Source organism: Colletotrichum fructicola (genome assembly GCF_000319635.2).
Source record: "Colletotrichum fructicola Nara gc5 chromosome Unknown KSG_Nara_v1_contig06, whole genome shotgun sequence".
NCBI classification, from domain to species: Eukaryota; Fungi; Ascomycota; class Sordariomycetes; order Glomerellales; family Glomerellaceae; genus Colletotrichum; species Colletotrichum fructicola.
The window spans coordinates 168,000-190,153 of record NW_027094056.1 but is presented as its reverse complement, the minus strand read 5'-3'; the positions used below and the strand labels follow the sequence as shown (position 1 = coordinate 190,153).

At 53.0% G+C, this 22,154-nt stretch overlaps 6 protein-coding genes across 6 annotated transcripts; 2 read left to right on the top strand and 4 right to left on the bottom strand.

Annotated features, from left to right (window-relative positions):
• Window positions 1-858: 858 nt before the first annotated feature.
• On the bottom strand, window positions 859-1,754 carry CGGC5_v010318 (uncharacterized protein; the record flags this gene model as incomplete). The annotated part of the gene is made up of 4 exons (XM_032028312.2): window positions 859-892; window positions 947-1,054; window positions 1,456-1,531; window positions 1,604-1,754. 4 exons carry the CDS (start codon window positions 1,752-1,754, stop codon window positions 859-861), a joined length of 369 nt encoding a protein of 122 aa, XP_031875393.2.
• A 6,289-nt stretch (window positions 1,755-8,043) lies between these two features.
• Window positions 8,044-9,312, top strand: CGGC5_v010317 (uncharacterized protein; the record flags this gene model as incomplete). Its single annotated transcript, XM_066152322.1, has 2 exons — window positions 8,044-9,113; window positions 9,183-9,312. 2 exons carry the CDS (start codon window positions 8,044-8,046, stop codon window positions 9,310-9,312), a joined length of 1,200 nt encoding a protein of 399 aa, XP_066008302.1.
• Window positions 9,313-14,125: 4,813 nt separating this feature from the next.
• On the bottom strand, window positions 14,126-15,154 carry CGGC5_v010316 (uncharacterized protein; the record flags this gene model as incomplete). Its single annotated transcript, XM_066152321.1, has 3 exons — window positions 14,126-14,403; window positions 14,478-14,577; window positions 14,666-15,154. The coding sequence occupies 3 exons, from the start codon at window positions 15,152-15,154 to the stop codon at window positions 14,126-14,128; spliced, it is 867 nt and encodes a 288-aa protein (XP_066008091.1).
• A 1,583-nt stretch (window positions 15,155-16,737) lies between these two features.
• On the bottom strand, window positions 16,738-17,534 carry CGGC5_v010315 (uncharacterized protein; the record flags this gene model as incomplete). The annotated part of the gene is made up of 2 exons (XM_066152320.1): window positions 16,738-17,279; window positions 17,348-17,534. The coding sequence occupies 2 exons, from the start codon at window positions 17,532-17,534 to the stop codon at window positions 16,738-16,740; spliced, it is 729 nt and encodes a 242-aa protein (XP_066008188.1).
• A 1,262-nt stretch (window positions 17,535-18,796) lies between these two features.
• On the bottom strand, window positions 18,797-19,247 carry CGGC5_v010314 (uncharacterized protein; the record flags this gene model as incomplete). The annotated part of the gene is made up of 3 exons (XM_032028395.2): window positions 18,797-18,943; window positions 18,997-19,135; window positions 19,195-19,247. The coding sequence occupies 3 exons, from the start codon at window positions 19,245-19,247 to the stop codon at window positions 18,797-18,799; spliced, it is 339 nt and encodes a 112-aa protein (XP_031875323.1).
• Window positions 19,248-20,736: 1,489 nt separating this feature from the next.
• On the top strand, window positions 20,737-21,456 carry CGGC5_v010313 (uncharacterized protein; the record flags this gene model as incomplete). Its single annotated transcript, XM_032028396.2, has 1 exon — window positions 20,737-21,456. One exon carries the CDS (start codon window positions 20,737-20,739, stop codon window positions 21,454-21,456), a length of 720 nt encoding a protein of 239 aa, XP_031875324.1.
• Window positions 21,457-22,154: the final 698 nt, after the last annotated feature.

The window sequence follows — 22,154 nt, the reverse complement described above, 5'->3', positions numbered from 1 at the left end:
TGGCTGGTGGCTCGGTTGGTTGGTTGCTTGGTTAGTAAGGTAGATTAGGAAACCGCGAAAGCAAATCAGCCAGGGGAGTGGAGTGGGAAAGAAGAAAGAAAGAACCATTATGCATACAGCCTTTGATGCGATCAATAACTATTACAATCTCATGATATACACGCTACGCTCTCATGGAAGCAGTACGTCACTGCATTAGCAAGACCAACAAACTGGCTGGAGACTTGCAGCGCTGCTGATACCGAGCTAAACGTCTTAGCTTCAGAAGTCTCTATGATTCCGCTCAACAGGCTGGGCATCCAGAGAATTATGTATAAGATAGGACAGGATTTCAGCAGTATCATGCGCTTAATGCGCCGCTCTGACGTCTGGGTCTGCTTTTTGGTAGAAAGATTAGCCATCATTGCAGCCGTGACGTTTGACGATACACCGTCTTTTGCGACGGTGGTGTCTCTGCTGGGGTTCCATCTGTACTCCAGGAGGCGGGAAGCTCCCCACGGTCGAGGAATACATGACTGGCTTGCAGTCCCTCCTCCGCTGTTATATTCCGCAGTATCTTCTCCGTTGGTGAAATCTGAGCAGTCCCTGACTGTCTGAAGAAGCGTTGCTGTAAGTGCCTGTGTAGTTTGTAGAGGACGTCGTTCACCTAATGCCCTAACGTGTGTTTGTTGCTCCCTGGTGCCTAATCGACCAATGCCCGCCCCCCTCGGTCCGAATACCTGGCTCGTATCCGGACTGGTTTCGTTCTGCCGCGACGTCTCCGAGCGTACCGTCGTGTGTGGCTTCTTTTCCTTGTGGACTCTGGCCACGGAAGGAGCACGCGGAGCCAACGGCCCAGCTTGCTGCCCACTTTGATCATCAGCAGCACTGCCGCATCTGCCATCCGATTCTCCTAAATACCTAGTTAGAGCGTACTCTGAGGCGCGGGAAAGGGAACACTTCGTACGTTTTGCCCGGCTGTCTTGCAAGCACCTCATAGGCGTACCCCACATAAGCCTGGTTGGTGTGAAGTTTCTTCCTCGTGGCTCGAGTATGGCCATTGTCGTCGGGCGTACTGTTAGTGATCCGGTATCGCACGAAAGCCAGGACGTACTAGCGGCGGGGCGAGGACGTTGGCTGAGATAACACCAGACGAAAGTGTAGATGCAAACGGTAGTGGATATGATCCACAGACGCCAGACATAGGTGAGGCCAAGTCGAAGGTTGGGCCGGTCCCGCGCAATCCAGCAGCAGTTCCCGCCAACTGGCTCTATCACACCGATCCTAGCAGCCAAGGCACTAGTAGTAATCGGAATAAGCCATACGCAGCAGCAGATTGAGAATCTCTTAAGTGATGAGCTGTCCGCCATACTTGTTCTCTGCCATATCACCAGAAGCGTGGCTATAGCGATGGCGAGGATGGAGAAGTCGGATGCTTGCGTTGAGAGCTGACTAAACACGCCGTTCAAGACGCACGCTATTCCGCGTTGTAATTCCTGGTCCCTAACGTAGATGATCCCCGATATAGTGTTATTAGCTGAGTTAATGACTTCTTTGCGTTGATGGTCGTCTTGGTTAGTGTCTCATCCCGCTTAACATTGACGTTGATAGGAGAACACCTTACCAGCAACCATGAGGTTAAGGACGAGGGTGTGTCGTAGAGACCGGCGTCGAGTATGGTGAAGACCAATCAAGATTAAAGCGCTCGAGGTTGCTAGGAACGAAAGACTACTCCCTACGAGGGCTAAGGACGCCACCAGTGAGTTGAAAGCCATTGTCAGCTGACGGGCCGTACAGCTTCACCCCAGCACTAGCCAATCTGCGCACGCAGGATCTCCTCTCTCTCTCTCTTCCCTTTTTAAATCCCCTTAGCCTGTGCGGGGACTCTCCCCGCTTTATCCTTTTCTTAACCCTCCTTTTCCACACGACGTACGGATAGCAGCATCAAAGCTCAGGCGAGTCAAAGGCTATTAGTGAGATAATTAGGGTTGTGTGTGCGTTTGAGAAAGTTACCGGTGTGAATTCGAAACCCCCCCACCCCCCAACCAAGCAGTGATGACGCCTATACCGTAAACCTCCCGAGCCGATGCATGCTATTCCCTAACGCTTCGGCCTATGATGTCTCACTTGCCGACTATATCTCCACCTTCGACTCCCTCAAGCTTCACGTCTTAGGTGCTATATTTTCCATGATCTAAGTCTCGAACGAATACTACCACGGTACGATCGGGCTGTCCCCTCGGGAATATCGCTAGAAGAACATCGGGTATTCCATGCTAGTACGGAGCACGTCGGCGAGCCTCCCCAAGCTTTCCATCTCCCATCTGAGCAGCGCGGGTGGTGATATGGTGACACACCGAAGCCGCATAGCCACAGGATCAGGCTGAAGGAGATCTCCCAGCGAGGGCGCACAAGCCTCGAAGGAAGTGCGAAAGGCGTGTATGTTGGCCTACGACGGTGTGTGCTCGGCGTCGATGATATCCTCCCTGCGGAGAATCCTGAGGTTCGGGCACGCACGGGCGGGGCAGCCGGCTCACGCTTACCTCGCAGAGGTCAACCTTGCTCAGGACCAATTATTCTAGCGTAGTTGCCGACGGGGGCCGTCCGTCATAAGATACAAAGCACGGCGCCTACGCTGATGTGGAAGTCGAACCTGGCGGTGGTGCCTGCGGCCGGATAATGGCACGACAATCCGGCTAGCCGCCTCACGGTTTATAAAGCTGGCACTATTGGCCGAAAGTATCATCCGACGTAGGAGCAAGACTGTAAGGTCTCCGAGTGCTAGTGCCGTAGCCGGTCTATCACCCTGCTAATGCCCGGCCCGGTCGAAGGTCCGTATCTCAAGCGTCTCCAGAGCAGGAAGGCGCGACAATAGGACGGCAAAGGCGCCGGCGATGCCTCTTACATGCAGTTCGCCGACCGGCTGCCCGGAGACCCTGGTGTCCTCATGTGCCGGTGCCAGCTGCTTGCTGCCTCGCCTACGTGGCATCCGGCCGGGGGGGGGTGTTCCATACTCCGCTGCCGAGTGACGCAGCAAGGTCTCCGGCCTTCATGCACTCCAACGCTCACACACAGTACACACCAACGCGACGTACTATGTCGAGATGGTCAGGGCCACTCGGTAATTTGTAATGTGCGATATGTCCCTAACGACGGCTGAAGGTGCTAGGGGCTGTGATAGGGACGGTCTAGCGCTTGTAAGCCACATGTTGAACTGGTCTCTGTCCCGTGAGACAGACTCTGGAAGGCTGGGCAAGTTGCTGACCCTTTCTCAATCAAGCCCGAGGTCTGCTAGGGCAGGACGGTGTCTATGATATTTCGTCGTCCCTATTCGTCTACCATAGGCATGCCGAGTTACTATATGTGACGTGGGGATTGAAGTAAGGAAAGGAACCCATGGGTAGGATGAACGGGATTAGAAATCAGATATCCCACAACGTAAGACGAGAGAGGCGGCCAGACGCAGCATGTCATGAAATCCCAATGCCGTAAAGCTTTTCTCCTAATACACTTGCGGTTTCTTGTTAGTCCCTCAGGTCGGTTTAGCCTATTCTGCGATCGGGAATGTGGAGCCAGTCCCACTTTACAGCACCACGCAAGCATGGACTGAGAAAAGGGAAAATCTGCGCCTCTCCGTCTCTGAGGGTCAGCCCAAGGCCTCGCTAGGTCATCCACTGGTGCCAAACCAGCGTGGAGAGCTAGTATGAAGATGTTGGGAGCGGCATCAATCTCCCCCACTGTCTCCCTCTCTTTCCCTCTCCGTCTTCCGGTACTATATAGGGTAGAACTAGGTTGGGGGATCCCATACTGGTCTGACAAGACAGGCGTTGTAGACCTACGTTATAGATGAGAGAGACGCCCACGTTGATAAAGTGAGGCCCTCGAGTGTTATATTAGCAACTTATCACACAAGCCGCTCTATCTATAACATAACATTAGGCTTGGGAACGATACTTGGCGAGATAGGTATGAGACCGCAAAGCTAGGAGGCTACATCACTGGATGCGGTTCCAGCGCCTGTCCTTGGTTTCTTTAAGTCACAGACAGTGAACGTGAGATTCCAATGTGGATGTGGTTCAATCCTTCGCTGTCTTGAATGGTTCACAATGCTACAAATCCCAAACGTCCTGACACAGAACCGGGGGCTAGGCAGGATCTAATATATGATTCGCTAGCGTACATATATACCAACACCCCGATATAGAGAAGTAGAGAAGAGTTCGACAAAGCGCCTACTCTATGTCTCTTGCTGTACCTGGGTTCTATAGCTATACCTGCGTACTAGGAGCTACATCTAGTGAATAGTAAGTAGACACAGTTCAGTAGTGAACTGCGTGGACCCCTAGCGAGGACTTTCATCTCAGCATACAACATGTTGCTCAGCAATCGCGCACCCTCCGTAGCTAGATTCACTTGAAACATTGCTTTCATCATACTCCATGGTACGTACTGCGTAAGTGTAAAGGTATTTAGGGGCTACGGGCCACGGTTAGGTCAAACTGATAGAAGCAGAACCTAAAAGGTATGTATGGTATTGCTGCGCTATTTTTTGCTTGCTTCTTCGAGGATTCTCTTTTTCCAGCCTTCAACGAGTACTCGCCAAGTCCTCTCTGTGGAGGGTTCTGTGCCCTGGACCCTTTGGCCTCTCCGGCCCTTTGGCCTCCGTTGGCCGAGCTGCTCCCGGGCTTCTCTGTTCCGTCTGCTTAATCCCTTACAGTAAGCATGGAAACATCGCCCAAATGATGTGTAGCTATGTTGTTAAGGCATTATCGACAAGCATCCAAGCTCGATTAACATATCAAGCATATCCATTTGGTGTGGGGGGAGTCAGAGAGAAAAGAGAAAAAGAAACAGGTCTTTGTATAGAATGCACGCCAAGCTTCTGCCAACTTATAGAGTGACTCTTTAAGTAACAAGATGGTGACGTCACATGCCGCCCCAAGGGACCGACTTGCGATCCTCGACATGTCCCTCATGATTTCTGTAGACGCAACATACATCCCAGCAATACTCACGTAACGTCGGCTATCACGGAAAGGATCGGTGTCCGCGTCGGCGTTGGCGTCAGGGTGTGTGATCTGTCGCCGGGTCTATTATAGCGAAGGTGATTTGCTGCGGCGGCGGCGGTGAGCCGAATATACCTGTGGCTTCTTTGGGCCTAAGCTAGCCAGTCTGAACTTTGAAGTCCCTCTCCCACATGGGGCATTCTAAGGTCTACTATGTGAATGCGTCAACGTTTTCTGTGTTGGAATACCTGTATACCCTACGCATATGATCGTGCTGTGCGGACACCCTGTCCGTCCGTTGGGCGTAGAAGCCAGGGTCTACCGCCCTGTATCGTGCATTCCGAAGGATAATGAACACCTACAAGCATCACTGAGTGTCATCTAGTTCATAGGGTTGTGAGTTATAGTTATCTGCGCGACCTAAATTCTCGCGGGCGAGATAAGTCAGGCGAAGTGCATATGAAAGCAATGCCGAGTCCGATCCATCAACCCGGGCAGACGGGCTGTAGCAGAGACCGCAGTCCATACCCGTCTTTCAAGTAGAGAGCGACGCGCGAGGCGACGGTAGCCGTCGACTCAACTGCTACTTACACTGAGCTCGACTTGTCGCAAGCTCCATGCAGCGTATGTATCTCATTCGTCTTTCTGTTCGCTTTGCGCAGCCCCTAGTCACTTGACAGTTGAGGTGTTCCTTAGAGGCCAAACAGACCGCTAACGAGCAAGACCCCTGCTTAACTACCTAGTGTAGCGGCGTTTTAGTATTGTGCCTACCAAGCAGGTCAGGCAACCCTAGCCCTACGACCAACCGGCGTTAATCTTGCGGAACACCTGGCAGCCCTGGACTGCCTGCTCATAGTAGAGTTATCCGAACGGATGAAAACTGGTGTTCGTGCGGCCACGCCGTAACTTTGTGCGTACGGTACCAAGCCCATGCTAGGTGCCCCATACGGGCGGCCGATACCACCCACGGCGCGCCCGTTGCACGCCGACCGAAGAAGAATGTCTTTAAATCGGGCGCAAAATTCGAAGAAATATCGCATAAATACGCGGATTAATTCAGAGTGGTTTTGGGTAAGAAGATATACGTTTTCGGGCTGGTGGGGGTTAGTTGAAGATTAGGCTTCGGGGTAAGTTATGGTTAATGGTCAGAGGTTCGGGGATGTGATCATCTGGGCTCTGAGAAGGTACGTTCGCTGAGGTTGTTTTGAGGGATGAGGTCGGAGGAGGGGAACCGTACGACGTTTTCTTAGCCGCCTCGCCTTCATACATACATATGTATAACTAAGCATATATAAATACATATACTTATATATATTCATATAAGTATATGTAACCATATATTCGACGTCAATACGCCAAGCCTTGTCCGACCTTCTACTCTACAGCAGCTTTCGTTGTGTGGTGATCGTATTAAGGAACGTACAGTGGTCAGATCATGGCGCCCGCAGCGGCAACGTCCGAACTGTTGTCAACGACGGCCTCACGATCGACAAGGATCGTATAGGCCGAGAAAATCAACAGACGCCCGTCTGAAACATTTGTGGGGCAGTGTGCCGGGTACGAATCCCCAGGCGGCCCTGTCCAAGCTCGGGCAATCCTTGCCCAGGTTGCAATGCGACTAGCCCGCCGAGAGGCTAACCTGTGCATGGATATCCCGTTCGCTCCGGGCTGTAGGTCCGGCTCGGACGCTTGGGGCGTTGACAGCTAGATGATACGGACACGACCTTGAGTATCCAGGACGGATCGAACGGACAGGGTTGCCGGGGATCCGTACGGCTACGCCGCGGCCGCGGCCTGTGTGCGGGCAGCTACGGCACCAGCCCCCGACTCTCAATGCTAACACTCACTACCCGTGCCTATACTCTATGCACGCCGACCCGAAGAACAATGGATTCCAGGGTGTCGGGCGCCAGAGGCCCAGAAAAAATTGCATCCGTGCGCGGGGCCATTCAGAGGGCTCCCGGGTGGGCAAAGATAGGTCCTTCGGGTAGTGAGGGCTGGTCTACGGATAAAGTTAATGGGTCGCATCAGGTTTGACGGCAGGCGTGATGGCCAGCAGGATAGAGGAATGGGACTTGGTGCTGCCAAGGACCCCTTGGTATCTCGCTCGCGCCGCAGGTTTCCTGCATCGTCGAACCATCTCAGTCTTTCGGGTAAATGCTCGCTGGACGCCGCCACGAGCTCATCTCTTGTATGGGGTCGCAGGTTCAGTTAGCCGCAGGTAATTATACAGGAGAATGGGTCTCATGGAGCTATGGGTGCTACCAGCCGCCGACCCAGCTAGCTTAACTACTTACCAGTCCACATACTATGTATAGCTCTTCATGTATCCGTACAGTGGAGGCTAGTCCCCATGTCGCTTGGCAGGGACCGCCGGCATGGACCGCCGGCAGGGGAGGGGCCCCATGAGGCAGGGGGTCCAGCATCACCACACTTCACACGCTGGAAAAAGCTTCGCGCGACATAAGGCGCGCGGCGGGCCTTTAGCAATCCGATTTAGCAGAGGACATCGCCGTCAGTTTCCATCATCATCATCATCATCATCAGCAGCAGCAGCAGCAGCAGCAGACACGCACAGGAGCAAAGCGGACTATTCTGTCGTTATTACCTCCGTATCCACTCCTACCTCAACTACGGTGTCTGTTAGGAAGCTCGTTTAGACTGGGCTCCCCCTATCCTCTCGAGGGCCAGCTCTCCCTTCCGGGGCCTTATTTCCCCAGCTGTGCTTCTCTGTTAGCCGAAAGGTATATGGTGGTCTGATCCTGTGATTGAGGTTATCTCGATTGTATCTGACATATCTAAGCAGGGCCGCTGAGTCGGGAGGCTCCTCGCTATCGCCGACTTCGAACGCGGCAGCTCAACCGCCGAGACCGTCTGGCCTGGACCATCTCTTATGTGCGCATTGCCCCGTCGCTAAGGGGAAGCGAGGGTCGGGTGTAGGGAGACCGGGCTGGGCATCCGCGGTTTGCTGGATGGGAATCAGCCTATTGCCCAGACCGACACACAGCTCACGTTCAGCCACTGCTACCTCACCTTAAAGATAGATAACCCGCTACCAATGTTCGACGTCAACCGCGGGACCGCCGGCATGCTAACACACGGCCGTATTGATCCCGGATCTCGGGAGCAGAACGAACGCGAGTCACTGGAGCAGGAGCGGAACACTTGGTTCGCCACCTTGGACAGCAACAGGCTGCAGTTCAAGGAGGCAAGAGAACGTATTAGGGCCGCCTGCGATCGCGCGCAGCAGAGCGTTCGAATCGACCTGGCAAACCAGGCCCAATTCATCAGCCGTCAGGTGTTGCCCTCAGATGTCGTCGAACTATTATGCCGTTATCAACGCGAGATCTGGCAGGGACGCCTCGAACAGATCCAACTGGATCGCGACCGGTCATTAGAAGCTGTCGATTGCCAGGAGAGGGAGGTGTTCTTACACCATCATCGCCGGTTCCCGTTATCAAGCAAGATCATGCCGATAGTGGGCTTTGGGTCGGGCGAAGGCACGCCGGAACGCGAAACATCCGTCCAAGCAACAGGTCGGGCGAGCGACCTTCAGCTGAGGGGAGGGCCTGACCATGTCGCATCTGACGATATTGCATCCGATGATGTCGCATCCGACGATGTCATCGCGCCCAAGACACACTCGCTTCCTCCCGCGGTTAGAGGGCTGACCATCAGACCGCTGGCCGTTGTATGTCCAAACCCTGCTGAGGACGGCGCTCAGCGTCCCCCGCATGGTCCGTTAGGGACATCTGCTGTCACATTGAGAGCGTCCAACGAAGGCGTATCTGGTCCCGTCGTCTTATTGCCATCGCAGCAGGCTCAGCGGGCCTATCAGAGTCCTTACCGTGACAGACACGGTTTCGCGTGCCGAGGCCACGAGAAGGGATCAACCGGCCTTGTTGGCAGTACACCAAAAGCGCCAGAAGGGTTGGCTGGGCAGTGTGGGCGGAGTGCGACGAGGCGCAGACAGCCTTCAGCCGCGAATCTCGGGCCGAAGCGCCCGCGACTCACCACCGCTCAAAAGGCCGAGGCTCGAACGACCACTATCGACGAGGTTCGACGCCATAATGCCTCTGGGGCCAAGAGCGTAATCATAAAATTTAACGGACTCTTCTACATCATCAGGTACGTTCCCTACGAGCCGGCGGCTGATATGGCGGAACCAGGTCTGACGGGAATATTGACGCGTGATAGGTGCGACGAACACGGCATTCGCTTCAGACAACATGTCCTAGCCGAGGCTGCAAGGCATTTACAAGGGGCGTGCCACTTGTCCAAATGTTCGGCATTCGTGTCACCGACTGCACCGATGCCCTTGCGTTGATGAACAACGCCTGCGTGACAGAAGTCCCAGCCAGCGGATATAAGCCGACCAACTGGGCCAGAGGCTACGCACGTCGCCGGAAGTTTGTCCAGTACATGCCCAGAGCCATATCAGTCCCCCACGCCCGGCGGGCCGCAGAGGAAGAGGAGTCCCCATAAGGTCGTCAACCTCTATCACCTTAGCGACGCGCCTCCAGGAGCTCATGGCATGGCCTCCGGCGGAAGCAGCCGGGCCAGCGGCTAGGTAGTATATTTATATCCGATCTGGAGCCCGCCTCACTATCTCACATGATAAGGGGGGTGGTGAGCGTCGCGGCTTGAGTCAGTTCAGGTCAACGCCCGAAGGTAGATGCTATCCAGGGCAGGCCCGTATGCCTCGAAATCGCGGCTGTGAGCTCGTCCTTGACATGGACCTTCCTTGTGGAGGAAGCATCCCACAGCGTTGAAATCGCAGTCTAGACGATCGCAAAAGCTGTGTAACTTCTCGTCCCCTAGTATGTATGTCCAGCGGCCGCCACCAAACAAGGAATCACCTCCTCCGCCAAATCAACCCATAGGAGCAGACGTCTTAGATGGAACGAGGTGGTTAAAGTGCCGACGGGTACGGGTTGGTGGCTCGAAGCGTCTTTGAATCATCGACCCGCGAAATCCGGGGTTATCGATTGTAAGCGGACGCCCTTATGGCGCCAGGGCACCGTAGGTACTAAATTAGTCGGGTGCTCTCCTACCCACAACCGTGAGACGACTAGAGGCACTAACAGAGCTGTGGTTTGTAGCTCAATCAACACACACACTGTCCATAGTGCCCTAACTGATCCGCAAGAGACTATCGCCGCCGCGCCGTTTCTAAAACAACTACTATGCCTTCGCTCCCCGTAGTCTCTGGCCGTACACATAGACGGCCAGGCATTCTTCTACGTTTCTGTGAATATAGACTTGCGCCTTGCGCACTGAGCTCGCTTCTATCTAACCTTGGCTTTATGTTATGTCAGTTCTGCCTTAGGCCCGGTCTGTATGATGTCTAACTGGTTTAAGGCCTATTCTGAAGAGACTATCAGGCTGCATCGGCACCGGAGGGCGTAGCTTCCATACATGTCTCATGGTTCCGACATTGACACAGAACGTAACTATAACGATCATCGCGATGAATGAAGCGATTGAAGATAGGACGAGAGTTTTACTCATGAGCCCGTTCAAGGAACCCAAGACGGAAAAAACACAGAAACAAAAAAGAAAAAATAGCAAAAGGGGGATAGAAGAAAAAAGAGAAGAGTGGGCTGCCTAGTCGGCGTGATGAACTGATAGATTTGGGTTGGTCGTAATAGTGAGTGCTGTAAAGGGTTGTAAAGCAATTTTGGACTGGTTTCAGACTGGAAGAAGATACCCTTCAAGTAGTCTTTCGGTTAGCGCAGACTCCTGCCCAACGTGTCTACCATAGCCTAAACGATCATTGGCAGAGACCTGGTCGCTGCGGAGACCTTTTCTCGTCCTGTTCACGCTATTGCCTGTCGTCGTAGAACCACGCCCGAGCCTGCCAGCAGACTGTTAAGACTCATACGTATGTATGTATATACGTACATATAGACGTGCAATTAAGTAGGGTATGTAGCGTAGTCTTACACATCAACCTGCATCAATTCAGCTGTACTAAACAACCCACCTAGAGAGACCTTGTTCTTCACGCGAGGTTCCAAGAGAAGGCAAGGTCGCGTCATCCCCCCCAGACCAACACTGATGCCAGATCTAGAGACAACAGTTGCAATAACTTTGGAGATGGATGTTTCCTTTTGCGGACGATACTTCTCCGCAACTGCTACGTGGCATCAGCGCGACCCATCTTGTCGCGCGACATAATAGACTCTCCAATGGCTGGATTCGACGTTTATCACTATCGTCGGAAACGCAACGGAGTAGGCGACGACGACCGGGTATTAAAGAGGATGCGAAACCCTCCTGTCAAATACCGGATAACTTAGATGACCCGGACAATAACGCTGATGCGATAGCTAGAGCGCCGGACCCCAGCAGGCAGCAAGCGGATGGTTCCAACGCAGGCTCCACCGGCGAACCGACGCAGAGATCCATGAACTAATTGTTTTCGTGTTCGTGGTCAGGGTCAGACATGCGATTGACTAGCTTCCGAAGGCCTCTTCTATGTCGGCAGAGGGCCCGGTACCCCGATATGATGCAATTGGTGGCGATCACGCCCCCAGCAGTGATATCTACATGCTAGCGGCTCCCAAAACCCAAGGCGGATCAGTACGCAAGCCCTCTGGCGTGCGGACACTGTGCTAGGATGGGCCACCGCTAACCCAATCGCTCTGAGATGGTTGTGAAATATGTGTCTTATAGTGGATCTTGTGAGTCTACTAGTAGTAGTAACCAGGAGGTTTATCTGCCTGCCCACGAGCGGTAAGGTCAAGGCCTTTTCGGTCAACGGTGACACATCGCCGTCATTGCGGTGTAGGAACCGTTGGCGTGGAAGATAGAAAGTCAGGTAGTAACTCTCTCTGCAGGACAAGACAGATGAGGGAGTCTAGTGCCCACGGGGTAGAATGCAGAGAGGCAGAGAAAGGCAGTGCCCTCAGATATCGTAGCGGTTATAAGCAGGATTCTGGATAGAATACTACTACTAGCAGAATCGGTATTCATGCTGATCAACCCAAGAGCGTGGATAGCCTACCTCGGGGCATGTTCGCTATCGCTGCAAGCCACCACAAATGTATAAGAAGAGGGGGGCTCCCTCGCGTCTGCAGGACTACTAAGGAGGGTCGTACGATGCGCTCTGAACAAGACAGGCTATCTTCTCCATAACTGAGACATGTCCCTTTTAGTGCCCGCCTCTCACTCGCCAATAGAATCATGTAATCTCTCCCAAAATACTTCAACTGCTACTGTCGTCTGTAAATCTCCAGTGAGGGGGAAGCATTTATAGGGCCGCTAACAGGGACGTGTCTCAGGCATTAAAGATATGGGACAGACCATGGGGCTAAGAAGGAGAGGAGAGCTAGTGTAGGTTAATTGGTGGGTTTTTATACAGCCCTACTAGCATTATAGAAGCTGCATCCGCCCGCTTTAGCTCGCAGCGCCAAGCTACATATCACTATATTTCCAATACACTAGCGCCGAGCGTTGTGAAGCGTAAGGGGTAATTCAGAGCAATCTTTGTTGCAAGAGCAATGACGTCCAGCTAGCGCACATCTGGATCTTCTGTTGCTTCTGCAGCGCGAGACGTTAAGAGAACCTTGAAGGATCCTGGATGAGATGGAAGGAATCTTTCCACGCACATATATAGATACGCGCCTAGTTAGCTGCGTCCCGACCAAGACATTCAGGACTCAGACCAGTATCGATATAGTCTCCACTATCCTTTTCACATCTTTGTGTTCTGCCCCCTGAAAGGCCTTATTGTTAGTGTTGTCTCCGTGTCTATATATATCACTACCTACCTCGCAGCGTCTCAGCGTTGCTGTTGCTTATAGGGCTAGTAGCAGACCATGTCGAGGTCCTTCCTCTAAGCTTTCGTCGTTAGTTGGTGTATGGATATAAGTTGTTTACCGCCGTTTCAGTGCGGGCTGATATACGCTTCCAGCTCCTTCGTGTGTTTTTTTCACTCCTTTTTCTTTTTTCCAGTTTTCTTTTTCTTTTTCTCTTTTTTTTTTTCTCCCTCTCCTTTCCCCCTTCATTCTCTGGTTTTTGTTTTAATTAACAATGCCTACACAAGGCAACTAGTCCTTCGGGTTGGAGGCCCCCTTTTTCCTCAGAGAATGTAATTAGAGTCCCGTCTCCGTGTTTCCCTTTGGCGAATCAATCGGGACTGCCGTGCTGTCTAGCAATAAAAAGAGAAAACGCACCGTTTCTCCCGCTTGTCCCTAGGTACACTCCGATGAAGCAGATACTCTACTCTGGTGTAAGTCCCAATTCAGCCTTCCCTTTCCGGTATGTGTAGCTGCGCTAGGACTATAGCTCCTTTCTGAGATAATCCGTATCATAGTTTACGTATGTGTCTTCTTGGAAGGGCTGCGTTGATCTCCCTGGAATCTTTATTCTTGGACGAAGCTCCATGTGCCCATTGCCCGTCCCTATCTCGTTCTTCATCGTGCGAAGGTCCCTTGTAATTAACTTTGTGATAATCTCTACGCTGTCGTCTTCCTGTCCTGCGTTTCCGCATTTCTTCCACGTATTATATACAATCCCGATAGCCATATATAAGGACCTTGTTTTTGCTGCGCTACCGACAGGAGTAGCTGCTTGCCGTCCTCTTCGCCTGTCATGGCTTGCTCATTGGCCGCGCCAGCATCTTTGGTGAAGCGGTCACTTGCCTACACACTATTCGCAGCAGTCTTTATTCTGCGACCCATTGCGTGCTTGTCGATTTCCTGGTAGCCAGCTCCGATACAGCCGCATGCTTTGCTGCCTTTAGGTCTGTTTTAATTCCCACACCATCATCTAGCTCACAGAAAGAGGGGGTAGGTATTCCTGCGCCGCTCGCTCATTTTCCTCGTATTATCTGATACTCCGTTATCTGAATCAATGTGTGTTACAGTCTCGGTCTGCCTATATAAACCAGACCAGCTATCGCACTTTTTCAAGAGGTTTAGTATATGCCTAATCCTGTCTCACAGCGGACTACCGGTGCAGGCTAAGAGCCGGAAAATATTCTAACCTATACACCACCACGACTGATGCCGTGACCTCTATGTCCACACGGCTCGCTTCCTCGTATCGTCTACAGGCGGTAGTACACTGAGCCCGTTACAGCCTCCTCTAGTCTAACATCATACTTGGTCGATAGGTCCATCCGTACGGGACTGCTAGTGTGGCCGAGTAGGTGGTTGTCTAGGTCGGGTCGGCCGGGATGGCTGCCCCACTCTAGTTGGCCTGCTGCCTTGGGCAGGGCGCGGACGGGTAGCGGGGATTATGCTGATCTGCTTCTTCGTGAATGTGGGGAATGGCCTCGGAAGGCCCAAGTTAGCATTTCTCGCCGGCTTCCGCGCCACGGTAATGCCTTCGTTCGCCATGAACTGCTTGCATCCCCAAGTGAGCAGACCCTTATCATTGACAGATTCACCACCACCGCAGGCATTTTGTGCTATGTCACAATCTCATCAGCACCATATCGACTGCACTGCCCACCACAGAATGTGAGACGGGTGTAATACTCACGTCCTAGGGAGCCACTTATGCCTGCTTTTCCAAAGGCCACAATGCGCGTGGCTGGGGGCCGTCTCCGCGCCTCCTGCGACACCTCATCATCCAAGTTATACTGAAACGGCGTGTTAGTAATAGTAAGCATCTAGCGGCAGACCCACCATTCGACATGGTGTGGCTAACCTGCAGTAGGATGGACTTACCTGGTGAACTGTGAAGACTTCCGCACAGCTCGCTCGGGTCTGGTGCTCCTTATTGACGGGGACTTTCTTAGAAGCTTGTAGCTGTGCCTGGCATCGCTCAAGAGCAAGTCGGACCTCCGGTTTGGAACGGGAATCGGCGAACTTGTTATACACGAACCAGCCACCCTTTAAACTGGAGGATAGGTAGATGTCCTTCCCGAGAGCCATAGCTGCCATCATGCTGGGCTGAAGGTTTTGATCGATACCGTCGGCCCGGAACTTGGACTGCATTTGCGTGTGGGCCAGACTGGCAAGCCCGTAGAGTTGGTCGTCTGTGAAGAGCGTAGCAGTGTCTGCTGTGAACGTGAGTTTAGACGAGTAGATAACGCGCTGGGCGTTCTCATAGGCGCCTTTGTCGAGCTTAATGCCAAGGTCCTGAGCCAGGACGCTTGTAACTATGGTGAACAGCACAAGCAGGCCCGAGAAGCTGGCCGTCCAGCCGTGGGACATGGCAGACCACATCGAAGCTTTGATCAGTCGGGGGGGGAGGTGAAAGGATTGTTAGGGTTGACAGATGCCCCGGTTCCCAGTACTTATTGTGGTCAGAGGTAAACAGTCGATGTTTGTGAGGAGCAATACGCCGTGAGGCCGGTGGACTTCAGCAGCAGAAAGCGGTGATCGAATAATACTTATAGCCGGACAAGGCCCCTATGCGAGATCCTAATGATAAGATGGCCTCCTGATAAATCCCCCAACAGGCGACAGAACTGACAACATCCTGCCTTACCTCAATACTGAGAAGGATCCGCTGCGAGGGCTTCTCCGAGCCGTGTAAGGTGGTTTCGGGTGGTTCAGACGGATTGAAAGAGTGAAAGCCGCAACAAGCCGCAAGCCTGGTCTACGTTGCCCTGCGAGGAAATTGACATGTTCCTGCAGGCTAGGCGGAGGACTCCCAGACGGCGGCACCGAACTCTCGGGGAAGGATATCGGAGCCACAGACAATGAGTGTATAGTCAACGGTTTGCTAGACCCTGCGTGTCGGGAACCCCGAAGTCAGGGCGCAAGGGAGTACTTATATCCGATTAGGCCAAAGGTAAGCTAATTACGAGGTGACGAGCTTGGACGTCAACTAGCACCAGCATCGCAACGTTCTACCTTCGTTGAAGCCGGAGACCTGGTATGCGCTAAATATAGTGTCGCAGAATCTAAAGGGTCCCACTCGGCAGAGGCAACAGATGGAAGGAACAAAAATCTAATTAATGCGGAGGTGGGTTGTTAGGGGGGGGGGGGCGGGTGCGGAGGGTCGGTAAGTCGGGCGGGCCTAGTGCAATCTCATCCGTTGCCCTCGGGAACCCCGTGGCTGGAGCCTCGATCGGAGACTTGACACCGCCGTTACCCCAGCAGTCGTCTCCGCGCCGGCCGGAAGGGGCTCGATTCCAGCTTTTTCACAGACACCGAAGTTGAGCCACAACAACCAACCCCACATATCACGATCTCTTTTCCCCAACCAACGCATATCGTGAAACCCAACGCGCCTATATGATGAGTGACGCAAAACGTGTGATTCATGCATTTGGCTAGGAGATATTAGTCGGCTTCACAGCATACCTCAGGCTTTATGTTAACACCTTTCAGAGGTCGTGGATGGCTTGGGAGCCGGAACGAAATCAGGAGACAAGAGAGACAGAGGACGGGTAAAAGACGAGAGATGAGAGACAGAGACGAAGTGAGGGTAATCAAAGCTATCACTACGCTGGTCATACTGACCAATGGCCGCTTGTTTTGCTCCTGGTGATCCTTGTTGTTATCCAATAATATATTGCCTTATCCAATTCCTTCCCAAATACCATAAGCAATTGCGAGCTATGCAAATGGCGTACAAAAGAAAACAATGCTCTACGTCGGGTTCTATTCCACCATGACCAGCCACATTTTCTCGCGCCACACGGAAACACATATCTGACTTTCAAACTGAGGCGGCGCACTAGATTCCTCAAGAGTCGGTTCGACAATTCCAACAATGCTTTTAGACGCCCCTTTACGATCACTACCTTTTATGGAGCGAGCGCCCTTTGATTGATTCGCTCTGGGTTTCACCGGGTAGGCTTCGTTTGGCGGCTGCCTTGGCCACCAGCCGGTCTGCTCGGGCCAGCCGGTCTGCTCGGGCCACCTCGCTCCAGTGGCTTGAATGTCGATCGATAATTCTTGGAGTCGTCCGCAGAGACGGAGGTATGGAGAGCCATCCGCATGTCCGCCTTCTTCTTCGGGTTGCCGGCCGGCTTCTGCATCTCCTTGCGCGCGTCGTTGAGCTTGAACGCTTTCGGGGGCTGGGGCCGAGGCTCCGTCGGCTTAACATGCTTCGTCACGCTGCCTTTGTACCAGTACACCGACCCATGATTGCTGCGCCCAAGAGGGACTAGAGACTTGACGTCAATAACGAGGCCGCCCTCCTCCTTCGCCTCTCGCACCACACAATCAGCCAGCGTGGTATCATGGCGTGAGTCGTAGCCGCCCCGAGGCAGGATGTAGCCGACCTGGTCGAAGTTGCCATTCGCCGGAATCATCCAAACGTTGCCGTCTTTGTCGTAAGGGACGACACCACATCGCACGCGATCTTTGGAGCCCTTGAGGGTCACTGGGTTATTGGTCAGTCATAAGCTCCTGGCTCTGATCTAGCGAGTGAGGCGTGCAGTTATTACTGACCTGAACCGTCTTTGCCTCCGGTCTTGACCGTATCAGAGGGGAGGCGCCAGGCATCGACGCCCTTCATACCCTGCCACACGTCCTTGTCTCCCGGCAAGAGGTCTTTCCCATTCTGTGCCGTGACGGCGTGGATAGCGAACGCACCCCAAAGTGCAACAGACCACACGTTAGAAACGGAATACTGCATCTTTTCTGTTGGCTGGATAGCTGTATATCTTTTATTGGTTTGTTTGTTTGTCACGTACTCCGTGAGAGAGTGAGAGAGACTGAGAGAGACTGAGAGAGAGTGAGACGGAAATCTGACCTCCACCTGTGTAGGTCGGCTCGTCCAAGTCAAAATATTACAACAGGCAATCTCAGAGCAAGTTTAGTAGTAGTGAAGAAGCCAATTAGGAGAGTTATCATCAGCGATAGAGCTAACACATTATATACCATAATCCACCACGGCCACCCCCCTGCTGTTCCCGGCCAAGCCTTCTTCGGGGTGCCCGTCTACGCTCATGAAGCCTTGGTCATTCGGCATTGCCGTCAACTGCTGATTACACTGCTAGCTATCATCTCCATCATGGAACCGCCGTATATACGAGTGTAAGGACCAGGCGGGGACCCTAGCCATCGGCTCCTGCGTTCCATCTCCTCTCTAAAGTAAATCTGCACGAGGTGTTACGCGCATGAACGGTCGCCCCGAGTCCTGATCTCTCTGACCGGACGGGTGGAACGGCCTTGGTCGAAGGCCAGAACCGGAAGATGGAACTTTGGTAGTCTGGCAAGAAACCGGGCGAGGACTCTCCTAATAAGGAGTCAGGCAAAGATTCTGATAAGATCCAGACGGCGGGGAATGGACACTAGAGGCCCCTCACGTTACATTCAAGGTTGAGAGGTCTTTTACTGAGGTCTAATAGTCTGCGGAACAATTAGTGTTAGTGACAGCTTTTATAAGTCAGTTCCCACCCGAATAGTGCGAGAGGGCATGCCCAATAGACAGAGACGCCCTGCGGTGTTGCTTTCTGTGTCTGCAAACTTGTCCTTCCACTCTGACCGAAGAGTCGGCGTGAGTATATATTGGTCCTAGGACCCTGAAAATTGACGGTGCCCATAGAAACCACATCTTCGTCGTCAATTACGTGTTCCTATTCTCCCAAATAGTATAAAGACAGGACCGTGACCCGTACTCTCCCGTCACCTGCTGGATAACGCCAGTAGATGAGGATGCGGAGTAGTAGCAAACTGGTTGTGATCGATATTCCCCTTTAAGCGAGTCATGTAAGTCGATCGCCGTATGTTTGGAATAGGTCAATGGATTAGCGTCCTTCAGCAGTTACATAGTACAACTACAGGCTCCCGCGTCAAGTAGACCCTAAAACGCTAAGAGGAGAGAGGGAAAAGAAAAATAAAAAAAAAAGTGCTATTAGTCTGATAGATGCCGTCGCCTGCCCCCCGAGTAGTCGCTCAGCAACGCCCACGAACTTCATTAGGGGGCGCTTTGCAATACAGCCCTTTCCCGTCGGCGCACTTGAAGCCGGTATCAGCAGCCTCACGGCAGGCAGCCTCCCACTCTTTCCCTGCGATCTGGTCGCTGCCGGTAGACTTCACGCACTATTTGAGTCGTTAGGGCTGTTATCCGATCAGGTCGCCAGAGATAATCATACCTGTCCAGAGGAGGCGTCGAAGTCGCCCTTTCCCCACCGGTGCTGCTTTGAGGCGTACAGCTCGCATGCCTTCGCGGTGATACGCAGGTTGGGATAGCCGCTGTTGTGACACGCGCAGCTATCGTGAAGGTTGGCAGAACTTTGGGGACGTTAGGCGAGACAGCCCGGGTGGAATAGCTAGGAATACCTGGGACTTACGCGACAGAAAGGAGGGCTAGGCCGGCGGCGGCCTGCAAGAAACACAGCTGCATCGTCACACAGAAAGGTTCGATGCTCCGCTACTACCGTCGCACCGTGGGAAACAACAAGTGGAACCTGGCCGTTTGTGTAGGACGATAAAAACGCTATGCCCGGCTGATAGGCTGCATAAAGCAGCAGTGAAGAAGTGGAGGGGCACTTTAACAATAAGTTTGAGTACGATTAGGGCAAGCGGAAGCCTCGATCATGATGGCACGAGGCGGCCCGTCTGGTTTTATATTCACAGCCCGGTGGTAGGGGATAGCCCTCCTGGTAGCTAGCTCAGCGGCGTGTTAAATCACCAAGCGGCATGCATCCAGCTCCATGTGGCTCATGGTGTTTGCCCACCGCGCCCACTAGACGTACCAGTTATGGGCTGCTAGGAGCACGTCCGCTTCTTTACCTGGTAGCTGGAGTTGCCGCCGGACAGAGCGAAGCTCATTTCCGTCTTCTGATGTCCGTCTTTCGTCTCGCGGACTCCGCCCTCCCGGCCGTCATTAGATGCAGATGGCTGTTGTGGAGCCACGTGGAACAATAGACAGCCCTCTTTTTTCTTTTTTTTTTCTTTCTTTCTTCACATGCGAAGCGCATATACCCATCTGATTGCAAACCTATCTATCATCGTCTTGCCCATCGTCTAGGTGATAGATACGACGACGAGAGGCTATAGCGTCGAAGGTCATGTGCAGCGTGGCCCCGAGGCCCACAGCTGATGAACAGCATTCGTTTGGACAGGGTATTTTACACTAGTGTTCGGACGGAATGCCCCTGTCACCGAGCAGAACTTCTGCACATTCCTTTGCAGAAACCCCGTCCCATTTTACTATACTAAGTAGAATCTCGATTAGGATTCTTGCAGCCACTGGGCATGTCCTTCGCAACGCCTCGGCAGCCCCGAAAGTAATCCAGGTTACGCCCAGCAGCCCGTGATGGCAGTCATGCGCGTACTGCCTGTCGTTTCCCACTGTCCGCGCGTCAGGCTTCGTCTATCCGAAGAAAAGGGAAAGCAAAATCATCTTGAACCTTCCCTGTCAAAAGGCTCCCTTTGCTGGAAAGTGGTCGTTCGCCGGGAACAAGGATACTCGTCGTCGCCGAGCCGTACGAACCCTAGCGAGGGCCCTGTCTGGCTCGCAAGCTTCGTTATGTCGCCCCGCCGCTGCCGCTAGTCTGGACCTGGGTGCCGTATATGCCTCAGCATGAGATCGTCTGCGCAGTACCTTACTGCAGCAGACAGTCGATACTATTGCTAAACAGGTTTTATCAAACTAGACGTCAACGGATTGAACAATACCAAAAGCACAACGTCTAAAAGTATATGAACAGCCGCAGTCGTCTAGTCCATCTCCAGGAACATCTCGCCTCCTCACTACTCTGCGCCCTACGCTTCACGCTCGTTTCTCTTACCCAGCCCGCGACTAGCTGACTTCTTCTCGCTCCCATCACTTCCCATCGTCCGCCCACCTATCAACAGACTGGGCGTTTGTTATTGACATATCATACAAGATGAGACGGTCGCTCCTCATCACTACATTCAACCTACTCAATGTTGCTGTAGCTGTTGATGTCTCCCAGCCAGCCCCTTACCCTCTGAGTTTCGACGACGTCGTCGCTGTGAACGAGGACGGTTCCCACAGAATCCTCAAGACAGCAGAGTATGACGCTCTACTAGCGCGTGTTGCGCCCGAAACCGTCCAGATGAACGTGCGGGTCACTGAGGGGGGCGGCCTCACCCGTCGTGACTGTAGAGGGAGCACGGAGGTCCAGGTCGAGTCTGACGAGGAGTTTCTTAACTGGGATGTCGCTATCTCGCCCATATTGAGCTCCCATGGAGGCACTGCTACCGTCTCCGTGGCTAAAGGCTACTCCGTTGGGAATTCAGTTATTGTTGGCTCGACCGCTAACGTTGCCTTCGCAAAAGTGGCCCTAAGCATGTCTCTATCGGTTAATTACGCCCAGCGTTGGACGACTTCCGATAGTCAGACTCTCAGCTTCACCGTCCCGGAAGGCCAGCATGGCCTCGTCGTGTCACAGCCGCTCGTCCGCCGGGTCACCGGGCGTCTGCTCACCGGCTGCAGCCATCGCCCGACCAGCACGCCGTTCACTTCCGACACCTACACTGACCAAAGCTTCGGCAATCTCGATTTCGTCAAAGGCGTCATACGGCTTTGCAACAGCACCGTCTACCCTATCCCTTACTGTAACGGTCAAGGCTTCCACTACTAGGACAGCGGGGACAGATTGGGCCTGTAGTTGCCTTCAACGGGAGATCTCGGCGGCAAGGTGGATGGGAGGGGAGTACACAGTTGACTGCGCATGCCTAGGTGGGCAGAACAGCTGTTGCCCAGACGGTCTCATCTAAGGGCAAGGTGATTTGAAGACTCTATTGCTACCAGCGTGTGATTAAATGGTCTTTAGTGTGGTAAGGGCAATATATATGCCTTGACGCATGGATTGAGGCAGTGGTCTGGTGAGCGCAGGCGCGCTGTAATCAAGTATTTCGGCCAACAGAAGAGAGATGTCTAATAATACCTCAATCATATGGACGGATTCAGAGGTGAATAACGTGAATATAATCTCATAAGGTTGGAATTCAGAGTGTGATGTGGTTAAAGACTGAGGATAATAACAGAGCGGGGAGGAAGAAATGAAAGAAGTGGAAAAAGAAGTAGGATAAGGAAAAGAATAAAGGTAATGAAAAGGTTGATTTCTTCTTGTCATGGAAACCATGCTGCTGTAGATTGGTGTTGGGCTGTGAACGATGCGTCAGCCCTTCAGAAGGTGTGTCAGTTGCCCACCACCTCCAGATGACCGGCCTCAACGTTTCCAGCAGCGCACACCAGGCGAAGATGTACTCCTGCATTGAAGCCAAGCAGAGGTATCTAGGCCATTAAAGAGACAGAGAAGCCAAAGACCTCTGTAAA